Source organism: Ascaphus truei, chromosome 8 (genome assembly GCF_040206685.1).
Source record: "Ascaphus truei isolate aAscTru1 chromosome 8, aAscTru1.hap1, whole genome shotgun sequence".
Lineage (NCBI taxonomy): Eukaryota > Metazoa > Chordata > Amphibia > Anura > Ascaphidae > Ascaphus > Ascaphus truei.
In genome coordinates this window covers 20,860,424-20,882,843 of record NC_134490.1, presented here as the reverse complement: position 1 = coordinate 20,882,843, position 22,420 = coordinate 20,860,424, and the positions used below count along the sequence as shown (strand labels likewise).

The 22,420-nt window shown below is 40.8% G+C and overlaps 1 protein-coding gene across 2 annotated transcripts in view; it reads right to left on the bottom strand.

Annotated features, from left to right (window-relative positions):
* ADAMTS14 (ADAM metallopeptidase with thrombospondin type 1 motif 14) overlaps nucleotides 1-22,420 on the bottom strand; it is a 136,469-nt gene that overhangs the window by 6,964 nt on the left and 107,085 nt on the right. For both annotated transcript variants that reach the window (XM_075610750.1, XM_075610751.1), the window contains exons 14-19: nucleotides 18,640-18,763; nucleotides 10,350-10,433; nucleotides 9,265-9,428; nucleotides 6,039-6,204; nucleotides 3,569-3,701; nucleotides 1,989-2,196 (exon numbers count right to left, since the gene is read on the bottom strand). In XM_075610750.1, the coding sequence (XP_075466865.1) occupies nucleotides 1,989-2,196; nucleotides 3,569-3,701; nucleotides 6,039-6,204; nucleotides 9,265-9,428; nucleotides 10,350-10,433; nucleotides 18,640-18,763 (879 nt within the window). The remainder of the gene's footprint in view (nucleotides 1-1,988; nucleotides 2,197-3,568; nucleotides 3,702-6,038; nucleotides 6,205-9,264; nucleotides 9,429-10,349; nucleotides 10,434-18,639; nucleotides 18,764-22,420) is intronic.

Genomic DNA, 22,420 nt, shown 5'->3' with positions numbered 1-22,420 from the left:
TACAGTCCTCAAGGCACACCATCAGGTCAGGGTTTAAGGATATCCCTGCTTCAGCACAGGTGGCTCAATCCGTCCCTGCTTCAGCACAGGTGGCTCAATCCGTCCCTGCTTCAGCACAGGTGGCTCAATCCGTCCCTGCTTCAGCACAGGTGGCTCAAACAGTGGCTCAGTCTTTGACACTTAATATACTTCTTGTGTTTCCTTTACAGTAGACAAATGTTAAGAAGTGTGAAACTCAATACAGTACTTAATAGCTGTACACATGATATTTCTACCCAGAAGCTCAAAACACTTTCCTTTTTTGTAAGAATCCCTAACAATGAAGAGGTTACTGTTATTTTCTTTTTGTTTAGCATCTGTGATTTTCAAAACAATACCAAGCAGCCTTTTGAATCCATTTTGGAGCCCTGTTTTTTCTGGGCTCAGTATCACAGGCATGGCTCTTTGACTGAGCCACTGATTGAGTCACCTGTGCTGAAGCTGGGATATCCTTAAAACCTGACCTGATGGTGGGTCTTGAGGACTGGAGTTGAGCACCCCCTGGCTTAGAGGTAAGAAGAACATGGTCTATGAAGCAGGTGAACCCGGTTTGCATGCCAGTGTCACCTTTTCTTTGTGACCTTGGCCAAGTCACTTTATCTCCCTGTGCCAAAAGCACCACAATGAGATATTCGGGCCAGGGACTGCCTGTGCCTGCAAAATTCTATATCAGCAAAATATTACTGCGCTACTTTTTCTTTATTAATTAGACAGCCTCAAAATGCAAGTGAGACGATCCCTCTCTGCCTTTAGCACTAACACTGGATTGTAAGCTCTGCGGAGAAAGGATTTGTGGACATGTGTACGAAGCAGTGCTACTTACTTGAATCCATACACAGGGCTTTGTCAATGCAAATTCTTATATATTCGTGGCAGAAAAAAAGATAAGGGGAAAAAAACTTCAATAGGGGAAAAAAAATGTTTGGTCAACACAGTATGTATACAAAAATAGCAAAGATAGGCAATTCTCACCCAAAATATCACATGATGAAAGGTCCTGTGTGGACCTGAAACTATTTTGCCCTCCTTCGTTCCCAAAATAAATTGAAACTGATGTCTAATGAACTGCAAGAAAAGCTTTAGGAATTGCCTATCTTCCCTATTTTTGTATGTATTCGTGGAAAAATCACATTGTGGTGATAATTAGTGTAAAGCGCTAGTTAGCACATACTGTATAAAAATGATCAATACCAAAAGATAATCATTCAATGTCCAGTGACAAAAGATAGGTCCTTGAGCTGCCTAAAAAGTGAACCGATTTTCTAGGAATATAAGAAAATAATGAACGGGAGAAAAACGACTTTTTATGGCGCTATACAAATGATGTATCACAAAACTGATGTGTGAATTGAAACCCAACGTGAGCTGGTATTCTTGGAAATCTGCTCTGCTGTGGGGATCTCCTCCCATGGATCGTGATGGAGTCACACAGGCAGGGAAACAGACAAAAGGGCAGACATAGTGCATTATCCCAGATGATTACACATTTACATTACTTGGGATGATAGTATCCAATTTGGGAAATTTTTGTGTGGACTAGAATTCCCTGAAATTCCCCAAATTGGATACTACAACAATGGATAATAGTAACAATAGACCAGCAAGTAGTTGATATGTTGCAAGCGTTCAAACCTCTCAGTTTCCTTCATGTGGGTCCTTTCTGTGTAGTGCATTTTAAATAGTGTTCCTTTGCCCTCTTCCAAGATGGCAGCTTTGCAGTTTCCTGCTGTCAAACCAATCAGCAAAGGCAATTATTATTTGCCCTTACTGATTTCCTTGCCAGCAGCTTCCTGTATATCAAACTTGGGGATGCCCAAATGGCAAATTTAGTTTCTGAAGCTTCTTGTGTAGGATCCTTCACTTGTACTTTAAGTGCATGGCTATAACACAACATTGTAGTGTATCCAGCAGCAGACCACTGATTTGTGCACATCCATGTAATCACTAACCTGTGACCAGGCCCCTGTTCTCCACTGCGCTGGGCATGGCGATCGGTTGCATGGCCTCCGTGTCTCTGGGCGCTCGGCAGGGCAGTATTTAGTGTGAACAGTCCTGTTTGTGCCATTTTGCAGGTGCTGGATACACTGCACCAGCCTTGTGTGCACACCCAACTTGCCACAGGTTTTGCTGCAAGATCCCCACTCCTCAGCCACCCAACTGCAAGCAACAAAAGGCAAACACACAAAAAAAACCTCAGAGACTCTTAGCTACAATATAAGTATATTCTTAAAGGCGACAGGTATCAGGAGGTAGCAGTCTTTGATTTGTGATTAGGCTGCAAGTAGCAAAGATAATGTACTGTAGTACAACCAGAGCTATAACTAATCCTTCTGTCTTCTGCTTCTTCTGGAACAGCACAAACATCTCCTTAGCCCCAGATATTCTTTACCAGGTGGTTTGTGCCTTCTTTCCAGGAAAAAAACATAAATCTGGAGGATTAGTAAAGATATCCGACTCCTGCAAAGGAATTAAGAAAATCTAAACCATGTTATAAATCGATTTCAGTATTTACAGCTCCAATAGTAATATGGAAGGCTGATAAAAAATAAAAATTCTGCGCAAGGTCCATTTTCTGAGCAAAAGGAACATATCACAATGCATTTTTTCCTAAGAAGGTGATATATATATATATATATATAGAGAGTGTTCGACAAACCTATACATTTGCTCGCCCCGGGCGAGTGGATTTAACCCCCGGGCGAGTAAATATTGGCCCAAGCAGCACACGTTTGGTACTAGGTGGCGAGTAGATTTTTCTGTGTGGCGAGTAGATTTTATGGTGATTTGTCAACCACTGTATATAGATATAGATATATATCTATATATCTATATAGATATATAGATATATATCTATATATATATACCACAATTATTAAGGTTATGGTGGGTAAAAAAAGTGACAAAAACCCTCCACAGTAAAGCATAAAACAACTGTAAATATTACTGTATGTTCATTTGCATGTCTTAGACATGTCTGCAACCCTGTCTTTCCCCATTATTGCCCAGCATAGAGCGCTTCCACTGCAGCAAGGGATTCTGGGAAATGACATGCAAATGAGCACTCAGTGCCACCTTTTGTCTCAAGCTCGTATTACACAAGCAAATCCTCAAGCCAATGCATGCTGTTTTAAACACAGCTTTTAGACAGAGGCTGGGATGAGATGCAAAGCCATAAAACCCACTCACAGACATGTTTCAACCTTCATGGGTATCATCAGTGTGAGGTTGGTCTTAATGGCTAAGCAGGTTTGAGACTAGACTAGGTAATCACCACAGTTATTAAGGTTATGGTGTGTAAAAAAAGTGACAAAAACCCTCCACAGTAAAGCATAAAGCAACTGTAAATATTACTGTATGTTCATTTGCATGTCTTAGACAGGTCTGCAACATACAGTAATATATACATAAAAGCACAGCTAACTGCATTCAAATATTATGATTACACTGTCGCATACTTGGCAGCCAGAATTGGGAACAGCAGCCTTTACATCTTACAGTAATGAAATAGCAGAATGTCACTGCCTCATACCCTGGCAGGGAGCATTCCTGTAGGTTACAGCGTCTACGGATGGGCTTCGGTTTTTTGCTGTTGTCGCAAAAGTTGCGGTGTACCATTCTGTTATCGCCTTTTCGACGGCAGCCATACTTGGTGTACTGAATGCCTGCATTGGAATAAAGGATAGTTAAATGAACCAAGGATAACAATCTATAATTCTGAGCTGCAGGAAAGGGAAGAACTCAAAATGTTACTGATACCCAATGTGGTAAGAGGTAATCGCCAGGATTCACTGACCTCCGGTACGGGTCATCGCATTGAATGGCAGTGAATGTGGAATGGCAGTGCGATAACCCGTATCGGAGGTTGGTTAACCCTCACTGAAAGTCATATGACCAAGCCTTTAGCAGAAATTTATAAAGCGTATGGTGCTCATGTTAATTGCAGCACATATGGCACTGTACAGCACAGTACTTTGTCAGCTCTATGTGTAAGGGGGGAAACGTGTTTGTATTCAGGTGGCTGGTTCTGTACCCCCCTTACACAGAGCAAAAATAATGATTTCATTTTACTTTTTAATCAGTTACATTTTGAAAATGTAAAAAAAAATTCATTTTCTTTTAATAAGTAATCTGCTATTAAATATAGTACAACATATAACTTAACTTTCTCTTACCCTATTGCTCCCATCAAGGTAAATTATCTCACGCAGTGTTAGTCGGTGACAGTCCTGCTGTTTCTATCCTTTACTTGTCCATATAACTCTGCCTCTGTGTGTAGGACTCTCTCTGTGTCCTTATAACTTTGCCTCTATACGCAGGACTCTCTCTCTGTCTCTATAAATCTGCGTCTGTGCGCAGACTCTCTGTGTCCATATAACTGCGTCTGTGCGCAGGACTCTCTGTGCCCATATAACTCTGCTGTCATGATAATATCATGAGATATTATGTATTTTAATCAATCTGGTGCTTCAGGGGTTAATGTAGGTACAGTTTGGGTTTACAAATACAATATATTGGGTTTATGTCAGGTCAAGACTTTTCCTGGGTTTGTGCTGGTCTTCAAAGAGGACTTAATTGGGGGGGGGGTCTATCATGGTAACACTTGTTGTTTAGAATGTCATAAACGCTAACCAGAGATGACTGTCAGCCTCAAAGAAAACTAAACGTTAATGAATAATTGCTGGTGCATTCCAGAGAGAGGTGACACACAGGTTATGCTTTTGTTGGAGGACTTTATTAAAAATGAGAATATCATGTGACGTCATCTACTGTACATACTAGTTACATGTGTGTAATCATGGCAAAGAGTGGCACGAAATGAGAGGACACACGGCATGGGTAAGAGGTGCCAAGGACAGATATCCATTTGTATCTCAAAGTTAGGATCAACACGGTCTTGATTAGTCTCGTTGCGTCCGTTATGACCGTCTTAATCTATTGATGCAACTCATGTGTGTCTAGGTATTAGAAAGGGTTAGTTAAGGTTAGTTAAAAAAACATGTTTTTTCTTGTTTTAGTTATGACTGCATTTATATACTGAGGCAAAACTTAATCGTCGTTTGGTAGAAGTTTTTTTGGTCATAAAACCATCAATTTCACAGCTGATTTAGGACAGGGGTGGGCTTATGTTGTTTCAATGGGGAAAGAATAGTACATAAGACTTAGCAAGGTATTGTGAAAATCAGATTTCAACAGAGGTGTGTTTTGGACCAAACACGTGACGTCTTATTTCTGCGCCAATGACCTCTCTGGGAAAAAATCCTGATATATGGTAACGTAATATATAGGGATTTATGTTTTATGTTTTATCCTGTTATTTTAATAAACTGTCCTGCATTTACTGTAATTGTATGTTCTTGTAATCCTTTTTTCTGTAATCGAAGCACTGTGTTTTTATGTATATTAAAACATTTAATACGTGATACTTTGGGCTCTGAATGAACTGTTACATGCTCTGGAGAGAGTATTTACATTTCAGGACACATGTTGCTACATCAGATTTTTGTATGTTGTGCATAGTTTTTCTATTATAAACAGGGATCTGAGACCTTACCAGATATTAATTTTACATATGTTTATTTGCATACTTCTTGGGTGATGGCAGTGGATAGATTTTGTTGCAATTGAGTAAGGGGTTAATAGTAACTCCCGTCGCAAACGTTCCCTCAGACCGCAGTGTAGCGCTGTGCATGCGCCGCCCCCCTCCCGCCGGGCGCGCGTGCCACAGTGCTGACTGGGGACTCAACCTAACTCCTCCTATTGTTTTCCTCTCTAAATTGCAAGAAAATACAAGATCAGCTTTAGAGGAACGCTGGGCTTCATACATAGCCCCAGCATCTTGGAAAACTGATCCCTGTCTACTACACAGCGCGACTCAAGACAAACACTGTTGGACCTACATCACTTTCATAATTTGACACATACTACATCACTTTCAGTCATTTTGATTGAGCCACCAGGTCTGAGTTTGGCCACCACTGGACTAGGAGAAAGAGACATACCTCCTCCACATGCTTTGGAGCACTGGGACCAGCTTTTTAAAGCCCACTCATAGGAATCCATCTCCTCCAGAAGAACATTATTGTTGCCAATCATTGGTAAGAGGTCTTCATGGATGATATATTTGTACATCAGGCTGCTCTTTCCTTCCTCCTCCTGGGGGACAACCTGCAACACAGCAAAATGAAACCACAAGATCAGATGGACTACAAGAAACCCCAGAGCAAAATAACTATATTACTAGAAAAAATAATGCAACATCTTAAAAGCTCATGTATAGAGATGTGCGAAACATTCGCATTAGGTCATGAACCATGCAAAATGTGCCTTTTTGATGCACAAAAAAAGCCGTGGCTAAGTCAGAGTTCGCAAGCAATTGACACACAAAGCGAATGTATATTCTTTGAATATACTAATTTTCTACAATCGCAAGATTTGCTTAATGAGACTGTAAAACGAGAACACGTCATGTTCCGCTCACTGTCTGGCGGTATTTTGCTTAAAGTTTGCGAAATTCCAACATTATTAGCCCACTGAGGCTTGGCAAAATGATTCATAAAGGAATAGAACGTGGGGGGACGGGATGCAAGAGTTTGCCAATGCGTTTTGGATACTTGCGCACACCTCTATGCATATATAACTACATCAATAAAGTCTCGTATTCATATGATTAAATTAGTAATAGTGTTACTAGTGGACACAACCTGTGCCATCCCATTATAACTACAGAGCATTATTTCCTGCCGTAAAGAACCCACAGTCCAGATTTGGTTCCTAAGTCACAAGTAGGTGAACGTTGCTAGAAATCTATAGCAAAGGCATACAAACCCCAACATCCCAGCCAAAGATATAACACAAAAGTACAGAACAGTCACAGAGATACAAACTTCCTGCAGCACTGTTATCAAGATAGTTTGTCTGCAAAGGTACTTAATTGCAGATATTGATTGCATGACATGATAATTACAAGAGTTGGTCTGTGCCAGATGCTTTTTGTAACGTTACGTCACCTCTGATTTAAACAAGATTGCATTTTTGTGAATATAACTGGATATGCCTCAGGCATCCTGAAAGATTCAATAGTAGGAAGCAACACAATTCACCTATGCTGTAGAAAGCAGGGAACTGGATTTATATGTACAACAACTATAGTAGGTGAACGATTTCTGTCCCTTTTGTGGTTAAGATGGTAGTGATCAAAAGACATCAGCATGCAACAGCCTATAAAAAAATATGCCTATTGTTGGGGACCGATACTGAGCTGTGCCAAGTTCTGAGAACACCAATGTATTACAATGGGTCAATAAGGCCAAATAAATACCAAGCACCATTTTTGGGTACAATGCTTCCAGCAACCTCGATAAATTCAAGCTAATACCTCATCCCTAAGGTGTAGCAATATAGGAAAGAAATAATGCAGCAAGATTTAACACATCTGAAATGAACAAAAAATGGGATTTCTGAAGCAGTATAATGGATGGCACCTTTAAGTGAATACCAATTGATTCAGGTAACAGTAGATTATACATCAAGATACCTTTAAAGGACCAACAAGAGAGTTCTGGTTTGATGAAATAATGTCCAGAGTTTTTGAAGCCTCACAGGAGTGTTCTTAATGAGATCGTTTCATCTATGACGAGCTCCCACGGTTGGTCCTCTAAAGGTACAATTAGTCTACACGTCTTCAGGACTAAAACAGCTACTAGAACTAGGCACACACATGAAAAGTAAAACCGAAACCAACATGATATCCAAAATCCTATATAGGGAATTCTAGAATTTTTATTTCACGGGAATTACATTTTGACTCCACGCACATGTTAGCTCACAGGTCACACATTGTGAAGCAGAGGTGCAAGTTGGTCTTAGGCTGCAATTATAATGGGCATGTGTGTGTGACGGAGCGCATGGCATCGCGTGCGCCTGTCGCCCGAGCGATGGGTGAACTAAGCTGGAGGCGAATGGGAAGGCGCGGCGGACACGTCACCAGGCTCTCTGCCCTTATTGGCTGAACCGCTTACATGACATGGCGGCCACACAAAAAACCCTAAATATTTTGTCTTATGAAAAATCTGTCGCGCGGTCGCTCTGCATCACGCCCGCGCTCGCGTGCACTATGGCTGGCCCATAACAGCTGCTGCGCTTTGTTCTCGCAGCACGTGAAATCGCACGCACCGTCGCGTCTACTATAATCGCAGCCTTACAGAGACCCCTTCCATCTGCAGATTGTGCAGGGCACAAAATACTATAAATTCACACATTTATGTGTGGGTTATATTTACCAATCTTGGCTGGATGTATTCCAAATAATTTTGTCATATGACCTAATGGTTTAAGAACTGAGCTGGTCTGCATGTTTCTTTGACATTGCAAACATTGAGTGATGAATGATCTACAATGTTCAGAAAGGTGTGAATCTAACGAGAGGCAAAAGATATCACGTGTGATTTACCTTTCAGTGATCATTTTCAGAATTCCCTATATTTTTTCTCTCCATGGATTCTAACGTGTGTTTAAAATTCAGTATAAATGCCAATAGACACCAGCATTATACTGATTTTGTAGCTACCAAAATTAGATTGTAAGCTCTTCGGAGCAGGGACTCCTTTTCCTAAATGTTACTTTTATGTCTGAAGCACTTATTCCCATGATCTGTTATTTGTATTATTTGTTATTTATATGATTGTCACGTGTATTACTGCTGTGAAGCGCTATGTACATTAATGGCGCTATATAACTAAAGACATACATACAGTACATACAGTACATACATAAAGATGGTTAAGGAGGAAAAGATGTTGAAACTGACAGTACATTAAAGGTGCATTCACTCTTCAATCAAAATATTATTTTTAAACAAAACAAGTGCTGATTTGTGTAAATCTGTAAAATAGCTATATTCGCTTGATGCAATATAGGGCCCATACACCATGTTTCACCCATGTTTATGAAAAATTCCAGAAATGCAAAATCCAAAATCCAAAATCCAAGACTAATTTCACAAGATTATTAACACTTTGCGGATTGGCTAAACGTTTGCAAGAAGTAAAATTAGAAATAAAAAATGGTAACGCTAAAACAAAACGGTAAAAAAAGAGACTGCATTTAGCTATTGTGTTCCGGTTGTACACAATAGCGACGACTTTTACCTTAATTTTGATCTAAAAGTAAATACAGCTTGAAAAGTGAAACAATTACTGCATCAATGTGAGAAGAGACCCAGCTTACCAAAATGACCACAGACTCATGCAGAGGACCACATGTCTTCACACTCTCCTTGCCATCTTCAATGATGTACTCCCATTCTAGACCCAATTCTATAAAGGTTTTCGATTTGGTTTCCTTGCCCTTTACATTCAGGATAAAGTTCCCACTGACTTGATTTTTAATAGCTGCAAAGATATAACAAGGAAAAATATATTATTCTTAACTTCATTTAAAAATATAACAGTGTAAACACCGTACAAATCTCAGACACATCTGTGGTGAGGTATAATGCTTACTGTATCTCTGTGCTTTCTGCTCATTTAAAAAAATCACAATTTTACATGGGCGATGCGTGGTGGAGCAGGAAGCACAATGGTTGGATTCCACTTCAACCATTAAATAACGTCAAGTATCCGGCCAAGGAGCACAGAAAGATGTCCAACCATCAGGCTTCGATCAAAATACACAACCAAATAACTCCTTTGTTACACAAACTTACGTTCTAAATGTAAAAAAGTCACTAGTATACAGTATTTTAGCCTAATTGGAAGGAGTGCAGGAATTGTTCTTTGTTTTCCATAAATGTGAGGCCAATCCTTTTACCCGCTGCATGCTTCACAAAGGGAGGAGTGCAGGTAATATGCACCGTATTTGTTTTCCATCTCTGTATTATGGCAAATCACAACATTCTCTGTATTAAGCTTCCAAGTGGGTTTTTACGTGGAGCCGTATCCTAATACGATGTACAGTACCAAATTCTCCAACTCACCTTTTATTTTCTATATCCACATATCAACAATCTGTGTCAAATATCAAAACCTTGTTAACAAGCTTCTTACATTTGAAGCAGGTGTAAATAAAACCAGATTGTATATCGGGATCTTTATAAATCCACATTTGTATTTATGTAATCGTCTTCTATTCGGGGGTGAGGGGGACGGGGTTTACAATAATATAGAAGTGACATTACAGGATGTAAATGCATGTTCCTGATTGATCAATAGATTGTTTTTCAATTCCGGAAGCTGTAAGTTGCACCACATGTAGTATTTTTAATTCAAACTATTCTGCATCTGTTGTCCTGCGTATTCTTTATTTGGTCTTACCAAGGTTGTTAGTGGATGGCTCTGTTTCCTCTATATGAATGTGTCTGGCTCCTGCTGGAATCTCGAACATTTTCAGAACCCCGGCTGAAAAATCGAATGAAAATGTCATCAAGCCTCTATTGGATAGATCAGCAGTGCACAATGTGATACTTCGAGAGCTTCAAAGTGACTTCAGGAAGAGAATTCCCCTCTCACATTCAATATACCGTGAAACTGCTTCCCTGTGCTGGGGAAGAGTTCATCCCCATTCATAAGAATGGGACTGAAATCTTCTCCAAAGGACCACAGCCTAATGAGTAGGGTACATTGCTTCCATGTACAGTATGAGTGTATTATCGTTGCACACCCTCAGATAAGTAATATTTTGTTACATTTTGAAAAGCACTCAGTAGTGCCCACGCTATGTACAAATAAAGGATAATAATACATATTCCTGCAAGAAGCTGAGAAGAAAGAGATAACAGGGAAAAAAAGAAAGCAGTAAGAAGGAGCTTTAGTATCTCTGGGAGCAGGGGGTCCCAGAGCTGAAATTAACACAGTTCAGCTCTGGAGACCCCCTGCTTCAATCCTGTACTAATAATAATAATAATATATAATGAGCATACAGTAATATTTCCATTTGCTATGGAGGGTTTTTGTCACTTTTTTTACCCACTATATATATATATATATATATATATATATATAGTGGGTAAAAAAAGTGACAAAAACCCTCCATAGCAAATGGAAATATTACTGTATGCTCATTATATATTATTATTATTATTAGTACAGGATTGAAGCAGGGGGTCTCCAGAGCTGAACTGTGTTAATTTCAGCTCTGGGACCCCCTGCTCCCAGAGATACTAAAGCTCTATACTATACTATATATATATACTTAGTTATACCCTTAGTTATACCCTTAGTTTTTTACCCATATATATAAATATATATATATACTTAGTTATAAGTTATGGTGGGTAAAAAAAGTGACAAAAAACCTCCACAGCAAAGCATATAGCAAATGGAAATATTACTGTATGCTCATTTCCATGTCTTAGACAGGTCTGCAACCATGCCTTTCACCATTATCACCCAGCACACAGCAATTCCACTGCAGCAAGGGATTCTGGGAAATGACATGCAAATAGACACACAGTGTCACCTTTTGCTTCAAAACCATTTTTAACATGGTTCCCTATAGGCTTAAGCTTGCTGCATGGTCACAGCTTTGAGCACAGCCAGGGTTAAGATGCATACCCAGAAAACCCACCCACAGACAGCCAACCGTTTCGACCTTAATGGGTCTCATCAGTGTGGGGTTGGTTAACTGGCTATGCAATAAAGCAATGAGGATGGAGTTTACCATACTTAGTTAAGTTATGGTGGGTACAAAAAGTGACAAAAACCCTCCACAGCAAAGCATATAGCAAATGGAAATATTACTGTATGCTCATCTGCATGTCTTAGGCAGGTCTGCAACCCCGCCTTTCACTATTATCACCCAGCACAAATAATGGTGCAGTGTGACGGAGTGATGGGAATTACAGACACACACAGCACTATCATTATTCCAATAATGTGAAGCGCTATGTACACTAATGGCGCTATATAAATAAAGACATACATACATACATACAATGATAGGTCACAATATGGAAGAGAGCCTAGTGGGTGTGCGAGATATACAGACCAGGGCACACAACAGAAGCATCACTGACGTGATAGGGACACTAGATCACCTAGGAGAGAACAGGGGGAAAGATATAGATACCAATCAGATAGATTTAGATCAAGAGAGAACAGTCCAGTTCCCCACAGGAGTCCGACATGGGAGATGACAGGCGGGAATAGATCCACTGCCACTTTTTTAGACCGTGCCTACCCCCCCACTCTCTCCCCCCCTGCCCCATGTCCAGATGCACAACAGATTTTTCAGTTTAGGGGATCCAAGGGAAATCAGAGGTGAAAGGAAAACCAAGACAACTAGAGGACAGAGAGGAAGAATAAAGTCTGCGGCCAAAAAGACAAATGCAGTGAAAAGTGTTTTTAATATAAGCAAACAAGAACTAACACCCATTCAAAATCAATTGATAACAAGGGGATCAAACTTTTCTCCGACAGTTGGACCGAGTGGTTTCAGCTTATTTATTGATGCCAATAAATTTATTAGGCAACTGACCCTCAAAAGGTTCTTCTTGAGCAAAGATGCAGTCAGCAGAGAAAGTACAATTTCCCCGAATGTATCAAGCGGCCCATAGGGTTTAGAAGAAGCTCAGAATAGGACAATATCAGATACCTTTTTACACACAGATCTGAAAGAGAAGTCAAAGTTTTATCCTGGTGGGAGCAAGGGACACTTTTTAGAAGATTTTAACCAATCAGTAATAGAGGACTTTGATAAACTTATCAAAAACACAAATGAGGTTCACAGATAACCTTACCAAACTTGAAAAATTGGCTTTGGAAGCATTAATGGAAGATAATAACATAACGATAAAACAAGCAGATAAGGGGGTGGAGTAGTAGTTATGGACACCGAATACTACCACAAGGAGGCCGACAGAATCCCAAGTGATCAAGTGACTTATGAAAGACTGATTAATGACCCCACAACTAAATTCAAAAGTGAGCTGTCACTTATACTTAATAGAGGGAATTCGCTAGGGATACTAAGAGATAAGGAATATGACTATTTAATGAGACACAAACCAAGCATGGCGGTACAGTAATTTATTTCTTACCCAAGGTTCCCAAGAACCTAGAGAAACCGCCCGGAATACCAATCATCTTAGGGATACGGTCACTGACAAAATATTTGGATACATCGATTTTTATTTACAGAAGTATGTAGTCGAGTCCAGATCGCACTTGCCTGACACTACACAAGTACTAAACTTACTCTCAGGTACCAAATATCAGGAAGAATATTTTTTAGTGACATTCTGGATCTATAAGCTTAAGACTCTTGTCCCCAATAGACTCAATGTAGACATTGACATTGGGGCTTTCATCTGAATAGACTCCACTATGAGATTATTACATTTTATCGAGAAGATCTCTTGGTCTGGCCACAAACTCAACAGATTATTTTAGGATTTTTTTCAATCATTTAAAATCAGCGGGGTCCTTTAGAATGGCCATTTTATTAATACCTGTATAGCGTGTCTATAACGAGGATTCATTAGTATCTATTGATGCCTACCCTTATGAAACGTCTTGCATTATGATCAATGATGCAGTTTTTTTAATTTTGCACATTTTATCTTGTAAAATGTATATTATATGATTCTTGATCTTTCACAGATCACCACCACCATAGTCAGGAGCTACGTCTCCCTGTATATTGTTTTAATGCCATATATGAAATACTTTGGACATATTGACGTACATTTTATTAATTTAGACGATGCTACAGTATGGGACAAAATTGGCTATTGTTTCCGCCAGTGCTCAGTAAGTTTATTTATTTATTTATAAAATATTTTACCAGGAAGTAATACATTGAGAGTTACCTCTCCTTTTCAAGTATGTCCTGGGCACAGAGTAAAACAAAATACATGGTTACAAATACAGTTACATAAATGAACAAGGTATACATTATATACAAGACATTGCATGCACAGTTAAAGAAAATATATATTATGAGCGTATGAAACAGTTACAGACCAGATTAAAGTGTGAGACAGCCTTAGATTTGAAAGAACTTAAGCTGGTGGTGGATATGAGAGTCTCTGGTAGGTTGTTCCAGTTTTGGGGTGCACGGAAGGAGAAGGAGGAACGTCCGGATACTTTGTTGAGTCTTGGGACCATGAATAGTCTTTTGGAGTCTGATCTCAGGTGATAGGTACTGCATGTGGTAGGGGTGAGGAGCTTGTTCAGGTAGCTGGGTAGCTTGCCCAGAAAGTATTTGAGGGTGAGACTGGAAAGGTTAAATTTTGCGCCTAGACTCTAGTGATTACCAATCTAGTTCTTTGAGCATTTCGCAGTGATGTGTGTTGTAGTTGGAGAACAAAACGACAAATTGAATTGTAGAGGGTGTCAAGTTTGCTAAGGTGGGTTTGAGGAGCCGAGCCATATACTATGTCTCCATAGTCAATAATTGGCATTAGCATCTGCTGTGCAATACGCTTTCTGACCAGGAGACTTAGGGAGGATTTGTTCCTGTAAAGTACCCCTAGTTTGGCATAGGTCTTGGTTGTCAGGGTATCAATGTGCATCCCGAATGTTAAGTGGGAGTCAAACCATAAGCCCAGGTATTTAAAACTAGTGACAGGTGTTAGGGTGGTTTTAGCATTGGTTCTAATCAGGAGCTCAGTCACTGGAAGCTTTACAAATTTAGTCTTGGTCCCAAATACCATTGTTACAGTCTTGTCAGTGTTTAAAAACAGTTTGTTTTGGGAAATCCAGTTTTCGAGTCTCAAAAAGTCAGACTGAAGTATGTGTTGAAGGTCAGAGAGGCTATGGCTGTGTGCATACAGGATTGTGTCATCTGCATACATGTGTATTGAGGCTTCCTTACAAGCTGTGGGAAGATCATTAATGAACACTGAGAAGAGTAGGGCCCCCAGAACAGAGCCTTGCGGGACACCACAGGTGATATCCAGGGGGTTGGAGTTAGAGCCTGAGATGGACACATGTTGGGATCTTCCTGATAGGTAGGACTGAAACCAGTTTAAAGCATGTTTCCCTATTCCAGAGCTCTGGAGTTTGTTAAGCAGGATAACATGATCAACTGTGTCAAAAGCCTTTGCAAAATCTAGGAATACTGCACCAGTGAGTTGTCCCAGTTCCATTCCACACTGAATTCCATTGCAAACTTTTAGCAGGGTAGTTACGGTGGAGTGTTTGGGACGAAACCCAGACTGGAATTGGCTAGGGAAGTGCTGAATAATAGGTCTTAATTTTGTGAAGATAGAGGGCCCCCAAAGCATATTCTTGCTTTCCCCCTTTCCCCTCTATATATTCAAATGAGTATATATTTTATGATTTTTAACGAGTTATGTAGTTTAATATGTTTTAATACTGTATAAATGGTGCATCACGCTTTTAATTTTATTAACACTTTTAATCTTATGAACATGGTACAGTTTTAAAGAGTTACTATTATTTAGAACCAAGTAAGGTTGCAATTATGGGTCCACTATAGTCCACTGCTGTTTTATGGACATCTGTGTCATTTATTCCACTTTGAAAACGGATCCAATAACTGACAGAGCGGAAACGCTTTGGACAGCAGCTAAACAGCATTAGCTAATTTTGCACAGCAATGTAGCTTGCCAGCAATCAACTTGGAGGTATTTAAACCTCAAGAGGGACCACATGCAGATTCATTGAGCCTGAGGAAACAGAGAATTCTGGGAAACGCGTTGCTCTCATCTGCGTGGACTTTTGATACCTGACGGCCACCGTAGCTCTCTGGTTGAGCTGCGTTCCAGCTGCGTTCCGCCATTCAATACCGGACGCGGTATTGGGGACCCATCTGCGCCGCAGTGATCCTGGATTCTACTGTCGCCGCCGGGAATAAGCTTTTACAGTATGTGAGTTCTTGAATACTTTTGTGCAATAAATATATCTGCTTTTTCTTAAAAAAAACAAAAAAAAAAAACGTATTCTCTGTGCACATTGCCTGGTTCTGTGGGACTTCCCCCGTGACTGGGAGAACTTACAGCCTTCATATACGGAAGCTACCAGCTGCAGACTTATCTGAGGACTCAGCTGTTAGAGGAACACTGTAAAGATACCATTTAGGATTTCCATGCTTACACATGGCCGTGTAAGTAGCAACAATATAACTATTATTTATACTATCACCATCATCTGAATCATAGCACTGTTGCTTTCATAGCATATGTGTGTTCATCTCACTATCTGTGATTGTTTCCTGATTCTTATCTAACCGATTAATCATTGGTTATATATTCTATTCTGCGCTCCCCTTATCTCTTCTCTCTTTTTCGAGATATATTTAAGTAAGTATTATTTATACAAAAATATGCTACCAATATACAATAAATATACAATAAATATACAGTATGCGACAATATACTAATATATGCCTACATGATTCTTATTTCAATAATACCTCACCTTTCTCTCTCCTCCTATACCCCATTTAACTTGTGAAGAAATCCCATTACCGTATCATTAGGAAGAAACTTTCAAAAATGATGCACAAATACTTATGCTGGTCTAATATTTTTTTTTTTTTTTTTAGGCAACAATCACCTAATTTCATTAGCTTCATTTGGTCCTACTCTGTTATAGTATCACAACAACACTAAATTAGGCAAAAATTGTCATGGCAGCACGTTGCCATGGCATGCCGCTGTGTCATGTGATGTGTCGCCATGACAACGCAGCATCACATGATGCCGCAACGTCAATGGAGCAGGTCTGCTCTCTTAGGCTGAGTCCCCGCTGGCGCTGAGCGCGCTCATGCTCGGAGAGCGCTCCAAGCATGAGCGCCGGGTATCCTGTCATTTTCGTGCGCTCGGGGTGGGGGGGGGGGGGCATTGAGCGCATTGGAAAGTTAGATTTTTTTGTTTACATAAGCGCCAAGCACCGGTGAGCGTGTGCGCCCACGCACGAGCGCACCGCGTGAGCGGGGACTTACATATATCTATATATGTAAGTAACCGCGGCCAGCACCGCCCACTCAGCGCTAGCGGGGACGCAGCCTTACAGAGGCCCAGTTTTCTCCCCCAGCAATGAGTTTAATTGCTGTGGGGGAGAGCGCAGGGCCTCTGTAACTGCATGGGGGGTTCATCACAAGTCAGGAGGGAAGGTCCCGACTCCAGTTACCCCCCCACTCCACGAGCTGGGATCCCCTTGGACGTGCCCAGGCATCCCGGGCGACAGTAACGCTGCTGCTTTGTAGAAAGATGGCATCTGTAACCCATGGTTTGCTCAGCAAGATACTTAGTGGCCTTCCCTGTGCTGCTTCTCAACTTCAGTTTCAAAGGCCCAGTCTCCTATTAGTTGCTTCTTAACAGCTAACCTGGAAGGCATCGTATGTGTTCAGCATCTGGAGCTCCGTTGAATTCCCCCGTTGCAGATTGCTCATGGAAGTGCCATTATTGGCTCAGAGCTGCAACTACTGAACCTTAAACATCAGCCAAAAAGCAGTGGAGCCCATAATGCACTGGGAAATATCACTGGCGATATATATTGCAGTATACTGAAGTATAAGTTGGGGTTAAAAGCATGCAGTGTTAGCATTATAGGGTAATTATCCTCAATCATTAATAATGTGACTACGGCTTGATTAGATTCAGGTTAAAAAAAATCTTTTCAATATCTTCTATTTACATACAATCATCTGTCATGTGTTTGACACAAAAAATAGTGGAACTAGAGGAGGTATTTGCTGACAAACAAATGGAACAAAAAAAAAGCAAAGAAGCCGGTTATTATACTAAGCTTTTTGTTTGTCTAGTGACTTATTAGAAATGTTTTTAAATGCGAGCCCACTTTCACAGTACTATTTTTGTGGTTGTGTGCAAGGAACGTTATTTTGCTTATTATTGGTGGAGTAAAGGGTTGCTTTCTCTTCACTGAGCATCTATAATATTTTCGTTTCTGGATTAGTATTTTTTATTGCTTTAGGTTTAGATATCACATGGTTTGCTGCAGTTTGGCTGAAGGATCAGTGCACTTTCCTCACACCCAGCAGGCCAACGAGAAGCCGTGATGTCATCAGGTGCGGCTTCCTATTGGCCCGCGTGACGCAGGGGGTTTAAACGTTGCCGAAATACCGGCACCCCCTTTGGAAGTCTGTATGTCGGGAAGCAGGGGGTCCCTGCAGCTGAAATACATGGGGTTCAGATCCGGAAAGCCCCTGCTGCAAACCTATATTAAAAAATAATACATGAAAAAAGCTCATGAATTGCTCCTTTAAGAACACTAAATCCCAGAGTCCCAGTGTCACCTCCTTGTGATCATGGGCCAGTTACATTATTCTGCCTCCAGGGACTTATTGTAAATTGCCAGAGCTACATAAGAAAAATATATTATTGTAGTTTACGCCAGTCTCAGGACTACATAGAAGTGGCTATGTTCCATCTCTTTTCGTAGTTTCCCCTTTTCAGCGCTTCCGTCTTCAATCTGTTTATAACCTATGCCCCTCTTCTTTCTCTACCTTTCATTTCTGGGAATTAACAACCCTAATTGTCACCCACAATCATAGCACACTGCTGCAACCACCATAGAGTATTCTAACCCCACGGACTCTGTCCTTTGTGTATCTTCTTACAGGAGAACCACAACATGTAAAGATTCCCCGGGATAACTCGTATATCATTGTTCTCACCGGACTGTTTTGGAGACTTGATTAGCGTTCCTTTCACTGTTCGACAGTGAGAATTATCTCCACCGCAAACTCCACACTTGTCGTCTTCTTTTAGAGAGCTGATTTCCTTGTCACAGCCGATGTGCTATCGTGCAGGGAACAAAAGAAAGAGTTACATGATACATTCATGTTAGAGTAGGGGGTGGCCAACTCCATTCCTCAAGGGCCACCAAGAGGTCTGGTTTTAAGGATATCCCTGCTTCAGCATAGATGGCTCAATCAGTGGCTCAGTCAAAGACCTGTGCTGAAGCAGGGACATCCTTAAAACCTGACCTGTTGGTGGCCCTTGAGGACTGGAGTTGGTTATTCTTGTGTTAGAGAGAAGGGAAGCTCTCTAAATATACATCAACCAATACATTGTAGAGTGGAATATGTATTCAATAGGGCAGATGTATCGATGCAAAGAAAAGTGTAGTTTGGGGCAATTGCTTCCCTTTTATGCTGTCTGTCGCATCCTATGTAAGCATGTTAATGCAGATTTTTGAACATAGAGGCTCCACAAAAAATCAAAAGGAACAAAATGGATAGGTGCAAAACGTAATAAATAGTTTTATAACGTGTGCACCAGGAAACTCTTCCATTTTGCCCACCCCAAATTGCACAACTGGAGCAAACTGCTATGCTCAACCGCAAAATGAAGATTTCTCTCTTTACCCCCTTTTCATCACCGAAATCTCCGCCAATGGGTTCGAATCAAATGGTTATGGACGGACGGAGGATGTCTCATTTTGCTGAATTGTCACACAACTGGGCCATTTTTGGAGATGCCCAGACAGTCCTAATGGAACATCTAAATCTCGAAATAGGGTAGTTGGATTGAGCTGTGTTTGTTATATATTTGTTTAATATGTGCTGACATGTTATGGAATTTTACTGGAATAATTCAATACTGGGTCATTGGTAAACACACAAATAAAATGGTAACATAAGGTATTATCAGCTAATAAGATACTGCATAGGTCTCTGTAACTGAAAATCCTATCAATAATACATTGAACACTTTGACCCATTTACTGCTTAGGTTCTCGTGCAATTAGGATTTAAGTATACATATATCTCAATAAGGTATTTCTTTGTAAATTGTGAAATTTAGTTTGGTGACTTGTCCAAGGTCTCAGGGACCCAGTACTGGCAGTTAAACCAGCTTCACCCACTCCAAAGATTGTGTTTTTCTCAATAGCGCAAATTATAGGTACAGCTGAAGGAACCTTGTTTATGATATGTTACACTCTACAGCTGTCATGATCATAAGAGATAATCTGGTTCCAATAATTCTGTAAGAAGTGTATGTGCCCATACACTGCACCATTATTTATACACCTCTCTCCCAACAAATTCTTTACCCCCCAATAAAAAGCCCCCACACAATTCCTCTATTCACACTCTATCTACTCCTTCCTGCTGCTGGGGATCTCCCCTAAGCCTGAACCCAGACACACACACCTGCTCCCACCCAGGCCTCCCTGCCATCTCTTCCCCTATAAATTGTGTTAGCCTTCTGATTTAATACTGACTAACCTTAAAACTTGCCCCACAAATCAAGCATCCCAATAGCCTGCACTCATGGCTATTGTCCCACACCCACAGTAACTCCTACCTCCCATTGTGGCCAAGCACTGCCATCTACAGCACTCATTCCCTCACCTGCTGTAAATCTCCCATCATACCACTTAGATAGTAAGCGTTTCAAGGCAGGGATTTCCTTTCCTATTGTCTGATTTTTCTGCGCTTATTGTATTATTATACTATATTTCTTGTTCTGTATTCTTTGTGAAGCGCTGAGTACACTTTTGGCGCTATTTAAATAAAGACATACAATACGTAGCACTTTCACCATATCTGTTAAAAATATAATTTGAAGCCTGTTGTTGTAGAACCTGAGTCAAAAGATGCATTAGATGTTTCCACTGACAGTCCTGTAATAATTATTGTATTCATTAGAACAATTGTGTTAAGAAAAGTCTGTAACCTTAATATGACCCATAATTCTGCTGTCCCTTTTTGCACTGTTAATTGTTTCGACCCTTAGACTCTACTAAAATATTCATGTATACATAATTAAACAATGACACTGAGTTAGGCTTTGGCCCCGCTGTCTGCGCTGCACGCGTGCCTGCCAGCCTGGCGATGTGTGCAGCCGAGTTCCCCGGTGTGCAGAGAGCTGCAGGGGGAAAGACAGGGGGCATGATGGGGGCGCGGCCATGACGTCACCCGGCAGGTTCGCCCTCATTGGCTGAACCGCCGGGGGCGTGGCCTAGCGCTCCGTCGCTACAACTGATCACAATTTTCCTGTCTACCCGAAAAACTCGCAGCGCGGCAGCTCCCCCTCGCAGTGGGCCCGGCCCCATTGAGGGGCGGCTCTTGTCCCTGCAGCGCCCGCCATAGCGAGCGCTGCAGCAGCCAGCGGGGACCAAGCCTTAGAAACAGGGGAAACTGGTTCATAATCCCTGTGTGAGCTCCTTGTGACCTTGGGCGAGTTACTTTATCTCCCTGTGCCTCTGGCACCAAAATCCTAGATTGTAAACTCATCTGAGCAGGAACTGTGTCTGTAAAAGTTCCTATTTGCTGCACACCATGTGCTATACCGTAACTGTGAAGTGCTTTGAGTTCTATTGGGAGAAAAGCCCTATATGAAATAAAATTATTATTTTATTATTATTATTCCATTAGGCTTCAGTTTGGCAACAATTATTTAGGCACTAGGTGTCACTGTTGAGTTAAAAAAGGATGCTGCTGGGATTATGATTAGGGGTCATATCTATATACATAATATGGATAATGAAATGAGACATTGTCTGTGCAGAACATAAGCACAAGAATAAATGCACATCATGCAAAACTGTTCAAAGAAAGGTTCCTGCTGGAAATAGGATATACCCTTTTAACCCAGAGTTTTACGGAGTTGACTGCAGATGAAATTGCATAGGTCACCTAATTAAAGGCACATGTGTGGTTATTTGAATATTTAACAATATGTTACCAATCGCTAGCAATGAATAACTTATCATGAGTTACAGCAAAGAGATTTATTACAGCTGCGTTATTTTCACGTCACTGTCCTACCTTGTGTTTATATCTGGTGACCAGGACGCAGTGTGATGGGCCAAAACCTCAAGCATAATAAAGAATGGCTCATCGTTAGCTTCCGGTGCTTAAATACAACACTTCAATCTACATGCAAACTAAAGAAAGCCCTCAACCTGTAAGGGGAGGTGCGGCATGATTTAAGGCTGAGACTCAAGAAAAAAGGCTTTCCCACAAAAATAGCACTGAATGTTTGTATATTTATAGTGTTTTGAAGGGCCGTGTAATGTGCCCGGACTTCAAACAATGGTAAACCATGACCATACATACCAAACAGAAGCAATGTTGCCTTGAAACATGGAGGAACTAATAGTATAGATTTACTAAAGAGCAATTGTTAATGGCCATTAATTAATGTATGGCTGAAGTGCAGGGAAGGTCAACTCTCAGGGGCCACCAACAGGCCAGGTTTTCAGGATATCTCTGCTTCAGCACAGGTGGCTAAATCAGTGGCTCGGTCATCATGACTGAGTCAGTGATTGAACCACCTGTGCTGAAGCAGGGATATCCTGAAAACCTGGCCTGCTGGTGGCCCTTGAGGACTGGAGTTGACCACCCCTGCTCTAGTGATTCTACTGATGGAGCCCAATATCTTTGTGTGTGTTAGTTCATTGCTCTTAGTAACAAGGTTGCTACATTTCTAAGATCTGAGCTCTTA